The sequence below is a fragment of the Pezoporus occidentalis genome, unplaced genomic scaffold (genome assembly GCF_034315485.1).
Source record: "Pezoporus occidentalis ecotype Australia unplaced genomic scaffold, CSIRO_AGI_Poc_V1 ctg196, whole genome shotgun sequence".
Lineage (NCBI taxonomy): Eukaryota > Metazoa > Chordata > Aves > Psittaciformes > Psittacidae > Pezoporus > Pezoporus occidentalis.
The window spans coordinates 1,887,566-1,908,743 of record NW_026913811.1 but is presented as its reverse complement, the minus strand read 5'-3'; the positions used below and the strand labels follow the sequence as shown (position 1 = coordinate 1,908,743).

The 21,178-nt window shown below is 38.0% G+C and overlaps 1 protein-coding gene across 1 annotated transcript in view; it reads left to right on the top strand.

Moving 5' to 3' along the window:
* FBN2 (fibrillin 2) overlaps positions 1-13,021 on the top strand; it is a 158,659-nt gene extending 145,638 nt beyond the window's left edge. The window contains exons 57-65 of the mRNA XM_062617454.1: positions 1,214-1,420; positions 2,121-2,246; positions 2,839-2,961; positions 3,109-3,225; positions 3,877-4,005; positions 4,528-4,647; positions 5,698-5,929; positions 6,612-6,771; positions 11,240-13,021. Coding sequence (XP_062473438.1) covers positions 1,214-1,420; positions 2,121-2,246; positions 2,839-2,961; positions 3,109-3,225; positions 3,877-4,005; positions 4,528-4,647; positions 5,698-5,929; positions 6,612-6,771; positions 11,240-11,614 — 1,589 coding nt within the window. The 3' untranslated portion in view covers positions 11,615-13,021. The remainder of the gene's footprint in view (positions 1-1,213; positions 1,421-2,120; positions 2,247-2,838; positions 2,962-3,108; positions 3,226-3,876; positions 4,006-4,527; positions 4,648-5,697; positions 5,930-6,611; positions 6,772-11,239) is intronic.
* Positions 13,022-21,178: the final 8,157 nt, after the last annotated feature.

Below are 21,178 nucleotides of genomic sequence, written 5' to 3'. Positions count from 1 at the left end.
TGCACATCTCAAATTGTGAACAAAGCTTTATATGTTCTTCAAGTTATAACCTATTAAAACCTGCACAGTATGCCTACCTAGGAGAACAGAAATCTGCTGAGTCTTGAAAATTACTACAGCAAACATGCTGTCTCACACAATTAACACTTTCAGTGAGGAGAGCTTTATTTGATGTAAACAGTTGCCAGGAATCCAAAGTAAGTTTTGCCTAAAGCCAAAGTTAACATTTTACCTGATTCATGTATAAAATGTGCAGATTCTACTCATAATTGCAAAACAGAAGGTCAGCTAGTTGTTGATACATAAACACATACTGAGGGATTTTAACTTTTAGATTTAAGAGAAAAAAAACATAATCTTCATTTAACCAGAAATGTCTGTCTGACCATAGTTGACATTGTCTGCATTTTAATTAACAAATAAGACAGGTGACACAGCGTGTTTAGAAGATACCATGCCTGCAAAATTTAGTTTCCATTAACACTGGAAGCTGGGATCTCTCCTTTCCTCAGCTACCTGTTCGAAGGAAACGTGTAGGAGCTTAATGACTCTGAGATTTTGCTCCACCTTAGTGATTGATTGACAGATATTAACTAAAGGGTTTAAAAATTAAGGAAAATAGAATTAGAAAGGGACAGATCAACAGTATGGCCATATAATTTCTTTTTTTCTTTTCTTTGTCCTGAATGAAAACTGGGAGTACCACTGAAAAAGTACAGGATTGCATAGACACTTTTAAGCGCTAAGTATTTTGTCATTTAACAACAGCAGGATAAATACAGATGGTCAGACATGCTATATTTGCCATTAGAACAAAGAAAGAAAACTTCTAACCCCAGCCCAGGTAAATAATTCAAATGCAAACCAAACAGTCAGCTCAACTTGAAGCTCAGCTTGGCCCACAGCCTGTTTTACTGTCAAGCAAGCTCACCAGATATGCCCCAGGGCACAAATTTCCTAGAAGTAAAACTCGTATCCAGCTCTTGCAGGTACTGAACTTTAGATATGTCTGGTATACACTTGTAATGGCAGCAGATTATCAGAAGACACAACAAATCTGAAAGCCTAAGTCAAAATGGACTTCATAGACTGGTTGCTAATATCTTCTAGTGCTTGCCTGTGTTGACAAAGAGCCAGAATAATACATCAGATGCTAGACGGATCAGATGTTTATCCCCTCCTCTTTCATGATCTCTCTACTTCTTTCTTACAGATAATCGCCAAGGGTTTTGCTTTGCTGAAGTTTTACAGACAATGTGTCAGATGGCTTCAAGCAGCCAGAATCTTGTCACTAAAACTGAGTGCTGCTGTGATGGAGGCCGTGGCTGGGGTAACCAGTGTGAGCTCTGTCCGTTTCCCGGAACCACCCAATATAAGAAACTCTGTCCACATGGACCAGGTTATACTACAGATGGAAGAGGTATTTGCAGGGATGAAAAGAGGCAGAAAAGGGAAAAAGAATATGTTCACATACTTAAGGAAATGCAAAATTCTCTTTGAAGTGCCTTCTAAGAATTTCCTGTAAAGCAACAGAGCTTGATTTTTCAAATGCTGCTGAGAGACCAGAAATTAAAAACACCTTTAAACAGTAGCTGCAATCATCATACTTACAGCTGTGCAGAATTTTCAGGGTTGGGTTCTAAAACAGACAGTACCAACCAGTAACTAAAAGCTAGAAATGATCCCAAAGCTTTTGTATGCTGAAAAGTTGCATATGTGGCAAAGGCAGTAACAGTTTTTCTAACAACAGTCTCACTGAATTCTTAGTGGTTACTGTTTTCAAACAGGGAGCAGAAATTAGCATTCAGTTTTAAATTGTGGTGAAAATTTTTTGACATCCTGTAACTGGTCATAAGAAAATTCACATCTATGGGGTTTGTATTTTGAGTTAGCAGAACTTTAACATGAATACCCAACAAAATTGCAGGAAGGTTTTGATACAAAAAACAACAGTGAAATTTTGAAGGATGTTTGACTTTGAATTCAGATTTATTTTTAAAGAGAAGAAAGGATAAAGTACCGATTGGAAGCATGATGATGAGGAAATATGCAAAGATGGAAGAGAAGAAAAAAGCTGAATTTGAAACTAAAAAATTATATTTTTAATATTTTCCATACAGATATTGATGAATGTAAGGTCATGCTAAACCTATGTAGAAATGGACAGTGTATTAATACTATGGGTTCTTTCCGATGCTTTTGCAAAGTTGGCTATACCACTGACATAAGTGGCACATCTTGTAACGGTAAGATTCAGCATCTTAATCATCAGTTATGGTTTTTAATTAGTATGTAAAGACATATCAACCTCTGTAAATTTTGTATCAAGGCACTTTTTTCTCTTTATCGCTTTTCTATCTTTCTTAATACACACCTGTGGTTTTGTATTTCACTTGGGGATATAAAGAAACAAGCTGTACTAGCAATATTCCTGGAGTAGAATGAATAATGAAATATGTTTCAGCTGTATAACCATTTTGACTGACAACACAGGTCATTACTTCATGGTCTACATTTTCGCACTTCCCTGTTGATTAACACATCTAAGTATACCACAGAATGCCCAAAAATAAATACTTTTGTCTTTCAGTGAAAATATTAATTGCACTGTCACTCTAGTCTATTACTCTTCCAAGACATTCAATTTGTCACTGTAGCAGCAACTCCATAGAAACTCCACAGCAACACATCCATATAGAAAAAAATAGGAACTCTGAGCAAATGTAAATTGGGTACTTCTTCTACAAACATTTTTTTCTAAATACAATGCTGTTCAGAAAACACCCTTCAAATACGAAGAAATCAGTACAAAAGTTACTTAACATTTTCTCTTTTTAGATCTTGATGAGTGCTCCCAGTCTCCTAAACCATGCAATTTCATCTGCAAGAACTCAGAAGGGAGCTATCAGTGCTCATGTCCTCGGGGCTACATTCTTCAAGAAGATGGAAAGACATGCAAAGGTAAAGAAAGTTATGCACAGTGACTTCTGCAGATTTTTTTGCAGCTTGATTTAAAAGGAAATAGTTTTGAAGTGGGGTATTTTTTCAGGTTAGACTAAATGTACCTCTTTTTATTGACTTTTCTGAAGACAATATCTCTTATTTCAGATCTTGATGAATGTCAAACCAAACAACACAATTGCCAGTTTCTCTGTGTCAACACACTTGGAGGATTCACCTGCAAATGTCCACCTGGTTTTACACAACATCACACAGCTTGTATTGGTAAAAAGATTAGTTTTCTTGCATCAGATTTTTTGTTAAAACAGCATTCTCAATTCTCATTCATTTCTTCTGCTCTTTATAAACAGTATTAATACAGAGAAATAGTGCTGGGAGTCCAGAAAACAGATTTTGAAAAGCTACAATTATAGCTCTATCACTCTATCCACCATTCATATTTTCTTGCTTTGTAGGTTGTTCATATTTAATACATGTTATTATAGTCTGCATATAACCACATGGAGACAAAGGGGTAAAGTATAAAAATCTTATATAAAAATGTAGTTAAACAATACCAGACTGCATTTTTTTTTTTTTTAATGCAGATGTCTTTAGATCTTAAACACTCATATGAATCTTGCCAACTGAAACTATCTTGGTTCAGCTGATAAAGAAGTGCAGCATTTCTCCACTGTCAGCAATTACATACCTGGGTCTTTTACACTCAACTGAATTACAACTTACATTTGCAGTTTTTACTCATAGCCCTACATGGGTCATCAGGTCATCTGACACTTAAATGTGAAAAGCTTATATTTTCAAAATAAGCTGTTGCACCTCTGTGGATTTCAACCTTTTCAGAAATCTTATATGAACATGTCTAAAATCATGCCACTAGGTGTACCAACCTTCTCTCTCCTCTGCATTTTCAAGATAACAATGAATGTGCTTCTCAACCATTGCTTTGTGGATCAAAAGGAATTTGCCAAAACACCCCTGGGAGTTTTATCTGTGAATGTCAAAGGGGATTTTCTCTGGATTCTACTGGGCTAAACTGTGAAGGTAACTAGTGAAGGTCAAATTTTTTCTTTATGATGCAAATCCCTACTTCTAGTGAATCCTGTGATGTCGAAGACAGATATAACAGAATACCCCTGCAAAGATAAGCACTTTATATCCAAATTTGTTATATATTCCTCATATTCAAACACTTCAGTATATTCCAGGAAACTGAAATCTTAGTCCTACATAGTTCGTTTGAAAACTGAAATAAAAAATAAACCATTCAGATTCTAAACATTACATCAAAGCAACATCCTATGGCCTTACCAGGAGTAGTGGATTGTCTACAAATCTGAGTAGTATAAAGGCTCACAAGCTCTGGCTGGATTATCAATAGCTAGAAAGAACACTGCATTAATTGATGTCAGGCTTTTCGAAAGGCCAACTTCAGTGGTGCTTCCATCTTACAGCAGTAGTTCTCTGTCATAATTGTGGGTGTTTATGATCAAAGCAAATAGTGTTATTTGGCACTGTGTATAATCGTGTGTTCTTTCATGTTCTACTTCTCTCTGGATTGCAAAGATGTGGATGAATGTGATGGAAACCATAGGTGCCAGCATGGCTGCCAAAACACCCTGGGTGGATACAGATGTGGATGTCCACAAGGATATGTTCAGCATTACCAGTGGAATCAATGTGTTGGTAAGGAAACAGCACAGGATACATTTAATCAGCAAAGGTGCAGTAATGTTTATAGTGATGACTGCTAGGCGAGGACAAGAATGGAGAGAACAAAGGATATACAGACACAGATCTTTTTTAACTTTCTCCCCCTCCTTCCACACATTTACTACGCCACAACATAAATCAATGACGTAAGGTAACAAGAAGACACATTCACCCTGTTGAAACTGTGTGACAAATTTTCCTGGTGAAGCCTAAATTCTGACTCCGTTCTCCTCATAAAAATCTCCATCTTAAAAAGTGGAAAGATGTTCTTTGAAGCTTTTTTGAAAGTATCAATCTAAATACCTTTTCTGGGAAAGAATTTAAAAAAAAAAGTAAATCCCAACATTCATCAGTAAGAATCATTCACTATATTAGCAAATTGAGACTATTACAGAATAGCATCTATATTGAAGGGGGAGAAATAGTATCAACGTAACCATTAAGGGTTTCTTACGTTCACAATATAGCCTGGAAAAAAATCAGTCCCACATACTGGAGGAGTCATCTTCTCTTTATCTTAACACCCACAAGGTGAAGATTATGATATTTCTTTTTCTTTTTGGTTGGCTAATATTTAGATTGTCTTTCCACTCACAGAGCCTGCAGGTTTCCACCACAAGTGTGTGCTAATTTGGCTCCATCACTAGCTGCTCAGGAACACCATCATGCTTGAAGCATGACTGGAGTTCCAGCTCATTTCTCCTCTGTGGACCTTATATGATAGCAGTTTGCCCTGTGAGGGGAAAGAGGACCCCTAAGCAAAACAGTAGACATATCTTGAAGGAAGGGGAAACACTGGGTCAGTGTAAGTTTAACAGTAATATTATTCTGACATACTTAACAGCCCAGTTGCATGTGTTTGGGACCTGTGCCAATATACTTCAGTAGTCAAATCTCTATGGGGTAATGAGATCAAGGATGTAGCAGAGCACTAGGACTTGCAGGTACTCTGATTTGTTAGCTATATCATGCTTGCCTGATGTTTATCAGATTGGAAGATGCCAATATTGTTTTGTTTACTAGATGAAAATGAATGCTCCAATCCTAATTTATGTGGCTCTGCTTCTTGTTACAACACACTTGGAAGTTACAAGTGTGCCTGCCCATCTGGATTTTCATATGACCAATTCTCTAGTGCATGCCATGATGTGAATGAGTGTTCTTCTACCAAGAACCCCTGCAATTATGGTTGTTCCAACACTGAAGGTGGTTATCTTTGTGGCTGCCCACCTGGCTATTACAGAGTTGGACAAGGGTGAGTATTTCCACACAGTCATTCATCAAAGATACATTCAGAGGGCTATAAAAAAGGCTGGATTGACTTTAGTCAGGCTAAAGAACAGAAGTGCAAATGAAGAACAGGCTGCTAAGTCATCCTTTCTACTCCCTTTGCTCACAATATCCAAAGGTGGAAAAAATTACATGTCCATACATGCAGCATGACACATTTTGAATCTAGTATATGAGTAAAATGAAACAATTAGTTCTGTTTTCCACTTAGTATCAGCACAAGAACACTCCTTCACAAACCTGCTCAATGCGGAATTCTTACTGCATAAAACTAGGTAACATCTGTACTGAGATCATGAGGGGGTTAAACCCCACTGATCAACCCAGAACATTAAACACAAACATGTACATGACAACGGCTATATACTTTGGTTCTAAAATTCACAGCAAGCTAGTTTTTGCTCTGTTTCTTTGCAAAACTTGTAAATTATAACTAAAAAAACCCTAAAGGCATTCAGCCAGTGGTGGTATTTCATTCAGTATGCCACAGTAGCATGAAGAAAATTAATGCAAAAATCTCCTGCTGAGGGAAGGGAAAGGAAATGGGATACAGACTGTGGTACAGATTACATACACTCACTTCCCATTTAACAGGACAATTCATGAAACTGCAAGAAGTTACTAAACCAGATGTTTCTATTCACTAGCCACTGTGTCTCAGGGATGGGATTTAACAAAGGCCAGTACCTGCCACTGGATGGAGATGCTGATGAAGATAATGCTTTGTCACCTGAAGCATGTTATGAATGCAAAACCAATGGCTATTCCAAAAAAGACAACAGGAAGAAGAGAAGTGCTAATTACACTGTACGTACCACAATAAGCACTACAATGTATTTTGAGCTATTTTCAGAGATATGAGACTTAACACTATTAGTACATTGAGGTATTTTTTTAGCAGGCCACATTCAAAGGCAAAAATCTTTTTTCCTGTGCCTCAGTGTTTTTTCACACTTGGGTCTATTGGCAGGAATGATGTGATGATCAGAAAGACATAAAGAACTATGAACAAAGTTTTAAAGGTTTTAAAACTTATAAATAATCCTTTGTAGTGTGACATGTGGTCTAGTTCCTCAAAATATATTCAGGGAAATAAATTTCCTATAATTACAGAGAGCTAGGGAACTCGTCATGTCTGCAATCTGTTCTGCTGTCAGGAAGAGACTGGATGACATCTTATGGTCTGGGTCAGCTAAATAAGTCTTCTTGCAGATAATTGTAGTCCAAGCATCTAGTCCGTGGTTGCTCAAAATTTGGCAGACTAGAGTTCATGAACAACTGATACATGTAAGTCCTATATTTGCAGAATTGCTGAGGGTATTAGAAAATTACACTTCAAAACTTACTGCATTGTGTGGGCTTATAAAAATAATTTCTGGGACATACAAAAGGACAGCCCTACTTCCTACACCTTTTAGATGCATTTTTTTTTCAAAAATTCTAAGTGTGTGCATACCTGTTACCTGCGTTATCTCTATGGTAGGATGTTGTCGTTAGCATTAGCTCTGGTCTTGAAATCTGTAGTAATGGCTACATGACTGAGATGGTCGAACATGGTTGTGATGGTCAAGTTCAAGATCTTCAGGACAGTGAGAAGAGCGTGCAGCAAGCTCACTGCTCTGGACTTCAGGAGAGCAGACTTAGGCCTCTTCAGGAGCCTGCTTAGTAAGGTTCCATGGGATACAGCCCTAGAGGGCAGGGGGGCCCAAGACTGTTGGTTGATATTCAAGGTTGATACTGCAAGCTCAGGAGTGTTGCATCCAAACTACAAGGAAGTGCAGCAGCAGGGCCAGGAGACCTCCCTGGATGGATAAGGAGCTGCTGAGGAAACTTTGAGGGGAAAAAAGAGGCTTATAAAAGGTGGAAGCAAGGACAAGCGGCCTGGGAAGAATACAGGGATGTTGTCTGTGAAGCTAGGGACCACGTTAGGAAAGCTAAGGCCCAGCTGGAATTAAACTTGGCTAGGGATGTGAAAGATAACAAGAAGGGATACTATAGGTATGTAGCGCATAAGAGACAGACTAGGATCAACATGGGCCCACTCCGGAAGCTATCAGGAGAACTGGCTACCCTGGATTTGGAGAAGGCTGAGGTTCTTAATGACTTCTTTGCCTCATTCTTCACTGGCAAAGGTTCTGACCACACCACCCAGGTCTTGGAAGGCAGACGCAGGGACTGTGAGAATGAAGACCTTAGGCCCACTGTAGGATAGGATCTGGTTTGAGATCATCTTAAGAACCTGAAAACGCACAAGTCCATGGGATCTGATGAAATCCACCTGCGGGTCCTGAAGGAGCTGGCAAATGAAGTTGCTAAGCCACTGTCCATCATATTTGAGAAATTATGGCAGTCAGGTGAAGTTCCCGACGACTGGATAAAGGGAAATATAACCCCCATTTTCAAGAAGGGGAAAATGGATGACCCGGGGAATTACAGACCAGTCAGTCTCACCTCTGTGCCTGGCAAAATCTTGGAGCAGATTCTCCTGGAAGGCATGCTAAGGCACATGAAAATCAACAAGGTGCTTGGTGACAGCCAGCATGGCTGCACTAAGGGGAAATCCTGCCTGCCCAATTTGGTGGCCTTCTATGATGGGGCTACAGAGCTGATGGACAGGAGTAGAGCAGTTGACGTCATCTACCTGGACTTGTGCAAAGTGTCCCACATGACTTCATTGTTTCTAAATTGGAGAGACATCAGTTTTATAGATGGACCACTCAGTGGATAAAGAACTGGCTGGATGGCTGCAAGCGAAGAGTTGTGGTCAATGGCTCAATGTCCATCTGGAGACCAGTAATGGGTGGTGTACCTCCAGTGCAGTTGATACGCTGGAGGGAAGGAATGCCATCTAGAGGGACCTTGACACGCTTGTGAGGTGGGTTGATGTGAACGTTATGAAGTTTAACCAAGCCAAGTGCAAGGTCCTGTACTTGGGTCGAAGTGATCCCAGGCACAGCTACAGGTTGGGCAGAGAAGAGATTCAGAGCAGCCCTGTGGAGGAGGACTTGGGGGTGTTGGTCAACGAGAAAACGAACATGAGCCAGCTTCAGTGTGCGCTCGCAGCCCAGAAAGCCAACCGTATCCTGGGCTGCATCAAAAGGAGCGTGACCAGCAGGTCGAAGGAGGTGATCCTGCCCCTCTACTTTGCTCTTGTGAGACCTCACCTGGAGTATTGTGTGCAGTTCTGGTGTCCTCAACATAAAAAGGACATGGAACTGTTGGAACAAGTCCAGAGGAGGGCCACGAGGATGATCAGGGGACTGGAGCACCTCCCATATGAAGACAGGCTGAGAAAGTTGGGGCTGTTCAGCCTGGAGAAGAGAAGGCTGTGTGGAGACCTCATAGCAGCCTTCCAGTATCTGAAAGGGGCCTATAGGGATGCTGGGGAGGGACTATTCATTAGGAACTGTAGTGACAGAACAAGGGGTAACAGGTTAAAACTGAAACAGAGGAAGTCTAGATTGGATATAAGGAGAATTTTTTTTACTTTAAGGGTGGTGAGGCACTGGAATGGGTTGCCCAGGGAAGTTGTGAATGCTCCATCCCTGGTGGTGTTCAAGGCCAGGTTGGACAGAGCCTTGGGTGACATGGTTTAGCATGAGTTGTCCCTGCCCATGGGAGGGGGATTGGAACTAGATGATCTTAAGACCTTTTCCAACCCGAGGTATTCTATGATTCTATGTGCTAGTTACACTGAAAGAATGGGGAAACAAGTCTGCTTTCTAAATGGATAAGGACATACAACAATGCAGAATCTTCAGCCTTAGTACACACTGCTTTGTATTATGCCATCAAAACCAGTTCTTGCATTGGTGAAGTGCCTAAAGACACAAGTAAACCTGAGATTTCTGCTCCAAAGCACATAGTGTTAGCACTTAAAATCTAAATGCTTGATTTCCCCACACACATCCCTTCTCTCCTACGCTTCCCACAACCATCCCTTTTCCACACTGCCCATCCCATTGGACCTGTTCCAGATGGGATTCTGTGGTCAAGTCACCACAGAAATACATGCATGTTTTGAAAAGCATTTCTTCTATTGCATGGTTAATTTTATATCTAGTTCATAATTCTTATATCTGATGATTTTTTCATTGCATTAGCCTGTTCAGTTTCTAGTACTAGAACTACCAGAGCAGTGAAAGCAGACAGTTTCATGTCCATAAAACTATGTGAAAAGAGAAATCATCTCATCACTAATGACATCTGTAGGGTGTGGTATTTAAAACACTACAGTAGTCAGTCCTGTTCACAGTTTTCCTTGTTTTCATGGTGTGTTTTTAATTACATTACATATTAGTACACATATGTACTCGAAGATTGGAATTCTCTCAGAGAAAGAAATCCTTTGCTGTCTTTACAGGCTTGAAAGGATCTTGACATGTAGGCTAGACACCTCATTTAGTATTAGGTTTTCTAAAGAAGACTACAGCCAGTATATTTTTGTAGAAGCACTTTCAAAAGTTGTTGCTTGTTAGCTGGCTTTCCTCAGTATGTACTCATTCTTGCCCCTACTCCCCCTGCCGTGAATTCACAGCTAACACCTCTGGACAGATTCACACCTGCAACATAACTGTACCGAAGGTCAAATTTAAAAAGCTCACGACTGATTTGTCAGAACAACAATGCTGGGACGTTTTTTCACACTTCTTTCAGTAGTTTGAATAGAATATAATTGGAAAACATGATGTACTAGCCCTTTCTGTAGAAGGCTATTCAGCACTTCTCTCCTTACTTGGATTTCCTTGAGATGATGAAGGAAGATTATTTGTACTTCCTCATCACCAAATGCTGAACTTGCTTAGAAGCCAGGATTCAAGAAAACAGTTTTAGCAGAAGTTTCAGGGAATTCCCATACAGTGTTGTGATACGTGTTTCTGTAATGTTCCTCACTGAAGTTGATCATAAGAACAAGACTGTCTCGCGTACAGTCTGCAGTAGTAAACATAGGTCTGTTCTTCACATGGACTTTTTGCAAGCATGAAATTACACATAATCTGAAAAGAATCTGAAATCTGAGACTCCTTTGTAGACCTGATGCTGTAACTTTAATTATCCTGTTAAGCCTTTGTGAGAAGCCTTAAGATTTATAGTGCATGTTATGCAGACTCAAGGAGCTCTCCCAGGTGGAATTGTTTTACAATTGCCTTTTTTCTTTTACAGCTAGATTTTGACAAATGCAGAAACTGTAAATAATTTCTTATTATTCTTCTCTCGGTGCGAGTGAATATCTGTTCCTCTCCTGCTCTAAACAATCCTCCCTTCTTTACTTCAGATTGAGCAGATTAGCTTGGAAAGTCTGGACATGGATAGTCCTTTAAAGATGAGAGTCAACACTTCTAGGCTTGACAGCAAGCAGCATATCCTAGAACTCATGCCAGCCATTAAGCCCCTTACCAACCACATGCGCTACATCATCACACTTGGCAATGATGATGGCATCTTTCAAATCCACCAAAGGGATGGACTGAGTTATTTGCACACAGTTAAGAAAAAGTCGGTGCCTGGAACTCACACACTGGAAATCATTAGCATTCCTCTATATAAGAAAAAGGAGCAAAAGAAACTGGAAGACAGCAATGAGGACAACTACCTCCTAGAAGAGCTGGGGGAAGCTCTCAGAATGAGGCTGTGGATAGACCTGTACTAGCCATCTTCCAGACTGAGTCCTGTTCTTCAGTCACTTCTGTTCACCTATCTAAACACCTGAGCATATTTGCTTTTCAAAGGCTTTGAAACAGCCACTGACTTTTGGGGGAGAGAGAAGAGAAGACCCCTTTCTTTCCATCCTCCTGAGACTGCACCTTTGCAGGAGGGTAACTTAAACTTTGCCGCCACCAAAACTTTGATTACAGTGGTGATCATGGTTACTGTATCTTTTATATAACCTCAATTTACAGTATATTTAAAAGCTAAAGTTTGAGAAGTCATCATATGGCACTAAATGGAACAAAAATGTGAGCAGTCTGTAACACTTTCGGTATTTTGCTATAGTTCCTAATTAAAAAATATAGAAGTTTATTTATTTTTAATGCAGTAATATATGGAGAAAATAACAAATTATGTAAACAAAAAGGGAAACTTGCTTGGGTTTCTTTGGATTTTTAAATTTGAGATACAACATTTTAGAGGTACTGTCTTAATTAAAAAAAAAAAAAAAAAAAAAGATTTGAAAGATGCTTCCTCTTCTATTTGGGCCAGTCATCCAAATAGTATATAAGTAATTTTAAAATGCGCTGAAAGAGCACTATAGTGCATCTTCTGATATTCTAAAGTGCTCTTGCAAAGCTTTTGAGTATTAAAAAACAAAAACCAAAAAACTTAAAGGACAAGAATTATAATATCAGTCTCTGCAGAGATCATATTTCACAGCAGCTCAATAGGATTGTATTTTGTATTCTGAATCAGCTACATCAAATAATGGGAGACACAACCACTGTAGCAAAATACCTTGACTGCTTTTAATACCATTAGAATCACAGAACCAAACTCTACTGTACTACCCTCCAATAATCAAAAAGAGCCACACATGCAACCACACCTCACTTTCAGAAAACATGCTCTACAAACCTGTATTACAGTAGGCAGCTGAAGAAAATGTCTCTCTGAAGGGAATACATGATGTTTCATACTGTTTGGTGCTGGCTTGAATTAATGGTGCTTTTACTAAAAACTGAGAGCTGTATCGGGACTGCTATATGTGCAAACTAATTATGCAGTGCAGACAAGGAAAATGTGTATTTGAAATCCATTTGTTAGAAGTTTCATTAATACTTTAATTATACACCTTATGCCTCATTTTATCATAGCTTTTTTTTGTAAGAAAGATGTTTGTACAATGAGTTGACATTAGTTTACTTTAGCATTTTTTAAAAAATGTTGTACCATTATGGGTTAAGTGTATGTTTCAGTGGTGTTTTTTTTTTTGACAGCTGATTCCTGTAACTAGTCATGTAACAGAATTTCATATGTGAAAATAGCCAAAGCACATGGTGACTCTAGGATTGTTTCAATCACATATCAGTGCTGACCAAAGATTAAATCAAGTATTTTTTTCTTTCCTTTTTTTCTTTTTTCCTTTTTCTTTTTTTCTTTTCTTTTCTTTTTTCTTTTCTCCTTTCCTTTCCTTTCCTTTCCTTTCCTTTCCTTTCCTTTCCTTTCCTTTCCTTTCCTTTCCTTTCCTTTCCTTTCCTTTCCTTTCCTTTCCTTTCCTTTCCTTTCCTTTCCTTTCCTTTCCTTTCCTTTCCTTTCCTTTCCTTTCCTTTCCTTTCCTTTCCTTTCCTTTCCTTTCCTTTCCTTTCCTTTCCCTTTCCCTTTTCCTTTTCCTTTTCCTTTTCCTTTTTTTCTTTTTTTCTTTTTCCTTTTTCCTTTCCTTTTCCTTTCCTTTCCTCTTTCCTTTCGAGTTTGGGGATTTTGAAAAGAAAAAACTTTGTACATTTTTTATCATGTTTGTAAAAAAAAAAAAAAAGTTTTGTTTGAGGGCCTGTATCAGCAAGACAACTTTCCTTGCAATAAAGCTTATTTTGGGTTAGTTTGTTGGGTTTTTTTTCTGTGAAATGTCTGTGTTGCCAAAAAATAAACATCTAATTGTAAATGAAGGATTGAGAGCAGAAAAAAAAAAACTGGTATGTGCAAACTCTTCTTCACTCGCATTTAAGGTTAAACAGCCTTTGCTGACTTAGTGTCTCTATCATGACAGAGCTGAAAACAGTCCTTACAACATTAAAACTCTGCCTCAACTCTCTCAAAATCTGTCATATATTAGGTTCAAGTGGGCTGGAATAACTTGCTTAAGTATTTGCTTATCCATGTAATGAGGACACAAGGACTATCACAATTTAATAATTAATCTGTAAAAAAAAACAAAAACAAAAACAAAAACAAAACAAAACAAACAAAAAAAAAACAAACAAAAAAACCCCACCAAACTACAAAATCCCATATGTTTAAGAGGAGTGTAAAATCTGCAGCCTACCTCAATAGCAAAAATCTGGTAAGACCATCAATGAAGGTACTTTTGCTTGCTGGCAGTCACTTCCTTGAATGCCCTTCATTAGGTCACAGTCAAACACAAAAGTGCAAAAAATACTTTTTTCTTAAAGCATGCAAGGTTTCCACAAAGACCTCGTTGCCTACGCTGTCTTTTTATTCTGTTCTAAGTGGTGATTGTTTTTAAGTAATAGCCAATACTAACTGTGTTTTTGTCACAGCGATAATACCTAAAGGGAAATTCAACCCACTGGGTTAAGCACTGAATTAAGAAGCAAAATGGTTGTTTTATCTGTTCTCTTTAGTTTCTGAAAATAATACAAGACTTAGACTGCACCAGCAGAATTAGCCCTATATTTTCTATTGTTTTTCTGGTGGTGTGGCGTTTCACAAGTTTGTTGCATTAAAAGCCAAGTTGCAGGTCTAAGGTTCCAATTACTGGATGCAGTAACAATGAGCTTTCCTAGTGTTTCAGAACTTTTTTTCAGCATAAAATCGTTCTTCCCCATGTTTTCAAAGATCCAAACTAACATACTTGCCCTGCACACTGCTGTGCTCTCTGCTTCCCTAAATTATTCAGAGTGTTAAGAGAAAAACAAGTTTTTTAAGAAAATCATATATTTAAATTTCAGTCACGAAATAATCAGGCATAATGGCACTGTAATTGTTTTCATAATTACTGACTTATTTGATGGGAGTTACTTGCCTCGTGTATTCCTTGTAATCTGTAAGCATTCAGATTTATGTGACATCTAATAGTGCATCAATTTAAACAAGACAATATGATACTGCCTGGAATCAGACTTACTTGACATTATTTTTGGATGTGGTCATGTAAGTTTCATTATGATTCAGAGCTTCTTTTGGGTAAAATGACTGATGTCTACAGAAAGAAAAAGACCTCCAGGTAAAAAAAAAAACTGATAAAAATATCCTCCACAGCACTGACTTAAGACTTAACAACTCTAACAGTTAGCTTCCAAGACGGCTACTCTCTGTCCAAAATGGGAGCTTTCCAGAAAACACTTAATGCAATAAAAGCCAAGAGACTGAACACAGTAGAGCATTATCCTTTTTTCCAAACTCTCAAAAAAGGAGGGAAAATAGTAAACTCTTACCAACAACTCTTCTGAGGCTACAGGTTCTGGAGAGTTTTATTGGCAGACGGAGATTATTTGTGTGTGTCATGTACACTTGGTAGATTCAAAGCCTTTTTTCTAAACAATAAATTATCATCAAATAACACTGTGTTAACTAATCATACACTAATTACAAAGTATAAAAAAATACCATATTCTTTTACTAGAAAGGCAGCATTATTCTCTACCATCTTAAAATGCACAAGATAGTTATGCACAATGCCTAAAAAGTCACACGCATCTTCAAATCAATCCAGATGAAAAAGTATCTTCCTTTCCACCCAACCTGTCACAGTAGGTACATCCATTTCTCCAAACTGTACCCTTAAATAACCTCTAGTCTTTCTAAAGGTTTGATGAGAAAGCCGACCACACATGTATACAAAGTGTTCCAGAAAGCTACAAAAGGGCAAAATATGTTGCTAAAAGTAAAATGAAAAGTCTTGCTATTTAAAAGGCTGCAGTATAAATCTCTTGGCAACTTGGAGCAAGACTGTAGTGAGTGCAAGTAACATCTAAGCTAGGCCTAGGCAGTGCGGACTTCACCGGTACACTCTGGCTCTTCTAGCAAGTCTGTGATACTTCCTTACTGTAATAATTCTAAAATACGTATGTATAAATAATTTATAACCTACAATTTCTTTTTGAGGAAAGTCTTTCAGTTCTTTCCAGCTTTATGCAAGGACGCAACCCCTCAGCTGAACACCAATGAGTCATACAAGTAGCAACTGACTATACTCAGACACTAACACTGCGAAGCATACATAGGTCTATATCTAATAGATCTAACCTAAGGAAAAAAAAATCCACATATTGAAAACATAACCATTCTCACAGTTGTACCAGCAGGAGTGTTAAAGCACAGGGAAAGCTAAAAATGTCATAGAATCATAAAATGTTTTGGGTTGGCAGGGACCTTAAGATCATCTAGCTCCAACCCCTCTGCCATGGGCAAGGCCACCTTCCACTAGACCAGATCACTCAAGACCCTACCCATCCTTGCCTAGAGCACTGTGGAGACGGTGTGGAGATAGATAGCTTGTGAAGTCCATTATTCTTCTCCCTACCCTGTGTTTTTAGACCTGCACTCATCCCTAAGGAAAAAAAAAAAAAAGGGTGGATGTGTGGGACGTCAAATAACCACCAGGGCATAACCTTCAAATGAACCTTAAGGTTTTTTTAAAAACATTAGTTTTAAGATAAAAATCAATACACAGGTCAACCACATCACCAGAAGGCACAGTTGGGATAGCTATCCTGGCTGTGTCCCCACTGAACTTCTTGTACACTCTCACATGGCAGGGAAAAATTAAAAGCAGAAAAGGCCTTGATTCTGTGTAGGCACTGCTCAGCAATAACTAAAATATCCCTGAGATATCAACACTGTTTTCAGCGCAAATCCAAAAGATAGCCTCATAATAGTTACTATGAAGAAAATTAAGTATCCAGGCCAAAAAAAGCACAACATGCATGCATTATTGAATCAAGGTGTATGAAACAAAACAGGTTTAGTTCTGATCACCTGAAGGATGACCTTTTCTCACTATGCAAAATGAGCTGCTTTGATTTGAAGTAATTGCTTCTTTACCTTGAATTAGAAAGGACTGGTCACCTGTTAACGTTTAATGTCAATGAGGAAAAGCTGCTTAGTATAAAACATCTGGTATGCTATAATGAGATAAGAAGTTTACATCACCATTTTGAGCACGTATTATTATCTGGGTGTATGCACAATTAACCCATGATGAAGTGATCAGACTTGGGAATTTTGAGAAGAACTGTGGAAAACCCCAACAATTTCTACCTCTTCAAACCAGCTTTTCATCTGTAATCTTCATATTATATGCTGAAACTCTCAAAACTAAGATTAATTTGCCAGTAGCAGTCTCCCTTTCAACCTACTGACTCAGCAACGCCTAACACACAGCCCTAACCTACTCTTGCATCCTCAGCTTCCAAGCTGCACTTGCTCCCAGGTCCTAGTTTTATGAGGAACCACAGTCTTTAGCTTCAGTGCTGGAACAACATCTGCAGTCCCGCACCATCTGGTAGTCACTAAGTTCCTTTCTTTTTCCATCTGGATTACTCATAAATTATGCAAACAGTAACTTCATAATTACTGTGACACATTTTTTAAGGCCATTAGACTGTCAAATAACTGCTATTATTTGGCACAGAGTTGCTAGATGTTTTATTTTCATGGCATTAATTCAAGTACACAGATGAAGAATATAATATATTCATTCATGAGTTTGCTGTAGTCTGTCTTCCCAAATACCTAAATTTCAGATAAGACCTCCAATAGACTAGGTCACTGCACATACTAAGATTACTTCTTTCAAGGAAGACTTTTTCTAAACTAAAATTTGTTCACTTGCATAGTCAACTTATGTTATCAAATCAACTAATAAATCTGCACCAAAATTTCAGCTGTGCTAATTGCACCATCCTGTCATTTTCATGAGAAAGAAAGGGAAGGGAAGGGAGGGGAAGGAGAGGGGAGGGGAGGGAAAGGGAATCATATTCATATGATCTACATTTAAATTTTCAGTTCCCTTGAGTTAAATAAACTTTTCTCATTTTTCAATAAGCCTACAAGAGCTACAAAGCTTCCATTTCTCCAGAAAACATGAAAGCCCAGAGTTGAGGCAAAGTCTCAGCTTCCACAGAACTTGAAGTATGACAAGCACTACATGACCTGTTCCAGTGCTAGGCTTAGTATCTTTAACTCAAAGGAATAGTTCTTAATGGTCATGTAAAGGTGAACCCAATAACTTTAAATACTATAATATGAACACCTTACACTATAATGGTATTTTTGTCCATTTTGCAACATTAACTGAAGAAAACAATCTACCCTATTGGCCCACATTTTCTATCTAGCCTAAAAAGCTTTTATGAAGTTGCCAGCAAGAAGTAGAAGAAAGAAAAGAGGGAGTTGTAAGTATAACAAAACACTTCCCCTCAGAACTTCCGTTTTTATTAGATAGCCCTATCTCCTGCCATACCACATGTTTCAGCTAATTTCTGCTATAAACTTAGGTATGTCCATATCATCAGCCTTGTGTGCTGAATTCCTCAACGTGGGTTTTGGTTTTTTTTGTAAAATTACTCTTTCTGGCATCAGTTTTGAATTGGTTCCCTCTATAATTTGCATGCATGTCCCTGTCTTTTACTGTTTTCATTATAATAAGAATAATACTAAGGAGTTTATATGATTTTTGTTTCCATAAACTCATGCAGTCATTCCCACTTTTGATGGCAGGCTTAAAATGGTATTACTTTAGGATTTCCAGTTCATATGCTTCACCCCTGGAACCAACTTTTATTGCCTTCCTATCTTTATACAAGCGTTGATGAGAAGATGTCATAATGATGCCAATGCTACCACAGTAATTGAAATATCAGCATTTCACAAGTAAAATTCTATATTCAGTTGGGTTACACAGCTGTAAAAATGCTCCAAAGCAAGTATGTAAGGCTGATGTGGAAGCGTATCTGTTTCTTCCTGAACACCTGCCAGGCAATGAGAAGTAATGAAAAAATTCCTTGTCTTACTTTGCTTACATGTGCAGCTTTTGATTTACCTATTAAACTGTCTTTATCTTAACCCATGAGTTTTCTCTCTTTTACTCTTCCAAATCTCCTTTCATCCCAGCAGGGTGGAAGTCTGAGGGAGCAGCTGTGTTGCCAGCTGAGGTTAAACCAGGACATGCACTTAGGTACAGACCAATTTAAAAGAAACCAACATGGATAACACAGTTGATCCAACTTCTTTTTTAAAAGAGGTTTTAGAAAAAGTATTTTTTAAATGGTCACAAGATGTCTATTTCTGAACCAATGAACACTTTTTTTTATAAATTATCTTCCAGCCATGTACAAAGTTAATAATGTATGACACTGCTAAGAAATTTATCTAAAGGAAGTAAATCAAGAGGTTTCCTCTCTTCCAGCATTCTTAAGCAATAAAACAAAAATGGAATATAAATACCTGAGAAGATCTGATGTTAGCTGAGAGACTAAAAAGTCATAATTCCAAATCAAGAGTCAGCTTAAAATGCTCATCAGTGAATTTGTCAATTGCACAAAGCTTAGAAAAGACAAATTAAAGGCAAAAAAAACCCCACAACCTACTACAGTATTTTTAAGGTCAGACACACTACTGTGATACCTCAGCTTTATATCTCTTGCTCTTAATCAGTAAGACTAACATCACCAGAAGTTTAGTCAACAGTAGTCCCATTTCTGGTAAGTGCGATGTGTCTCTCAGCAGGCATATAAACTTAGTAGAAAAGCACTTTTCTGGATCGTCCATTGAATTCTTGGACACATAATGCACAGTATTTTAAGCCCTTGATTTCAGTATGCCTAAAACTCATCAAAATCCTTGTAATGTATTGCTGTTACTCTGATTAAGCACAGAGAGATAGCCTTAAACAGTTGCTCTTGAATCAGAGCAGAGCTTCATTGGAATAGGTCCTAATATAGCCCATCTATTAATATTAGTCCATGGAAAAATATCAAGTACACCAGACATGCTGTTAAGTAAGTGGATTGACATTCCTTTGGCTGCTTACCATATGATGCAAAGAAACACCATTTCTAAGTATCCCACAGAATAATAAAGTCCATTCAGTCTCAAAACAGCTGGTTTTTGGATAAACGGTAGCTGTCCTGGAATCCAATTTTAAAGCCAGGATGAAAGTAGAAGATGACTGTTTAAAAGGAAATTTGATAGTTATAAGTTGTTTTTCAGCTACTGAGAAGACAGATGTATATTTTATAAATCTACCCACTTCAAAAGACAAGAGTTTGTGGACTATGGAGCCAACCACACGAGTCTTGTTTCCTTCTGAATGGACTGAGTTACATCCACCACCTCTTCAGTCTAGCCTCCTCTCCTGAAAAAAAAGGAGCAACACTTGATCCATGCAACACTAAACAGAATATGACAGCACTACTCAGTCACGTTATTTATGTGGATCCAACATACTGTAAGGCACTTACTTCAGTGTCTTCCCACCTATTTAAATGGACTAAACTGGCTTGCATGTGTGTTTGCATTTAATGTCCTGTCTACTCTTGTATATTCCCCCAGCTTCTTTAGTGAAGAGAAAACGAAGCTACCCTTTGTCAGCACATATACTCTTAAGGAAAGGACAGTCCAGAGAAAATAGCCAAGAAAAAACACAGTAACCAACGCCTGAATTTGAGCACCAGCAAAGCAAATAATGGAAAAGCTCTTGTTCCCATAAAGTTACATTAAAAACCAACCAAAACACTGCTGCTTGTGAGACAAAAAGCTGGTAAAGGAGAACATGAAAAGCAGTATTTTATGCTTCTGAAATATCAAGGCTGACATCCACAGAAAATTGAGTTATACCTATTTATCCAGGCAACATACAAAAATGTTACAGTCACAGTGCCAGATTTACTTTCCCTAGTGCTCAGACAATACTTTGAAAAATGAAAGAATAGAAATGTCTTCTAGACATGAGAGGGAACCACTGTTCTCTCAGTCCTTTATGTCTTTCAAACTAGCAACAGCATCAGTTAATACTGTATACATTTCTTGTGAAATAACCATCAGCTGGTTAGGAAAGGTGCTTAATCTTGCTGTCGTTTGGTGTTGCTACCTAATCAACTATTCTGAGTTCTTTAATTTTTTACTCAGGCTTTTTTTTTTTCTTTTTGAATTTCCTCTCAATTTCCTAGTGTCACTACTTCTCCTACAATTTTCTCCACAAAATTCAGAAGTCTCATCTCCAACATCAGTACACCTGTCATCAATCATAAATACACATAGACTATCACATGCTACTGTGGTAGCATATCAAAGAACTATGTATTCAGATGTAGAACTCAGTGTACATCAAACAAGCATAAAAGGATGAAAGCTGCTTATGAAAGAAACCAAGAACAAATAATCTAACATGACCAAGACAAAAAGCAAGATTTCTTAAAAAGCAACAGGAAGCAGAGCCCAGATTATGGTTCAAATAAGCTGTCAAACCCCATGTTTTCAATTATGCGAGTAATATCAAGCATTCCATAAGTAAATGGTTAATTATGAAGAAAGAAAGGTG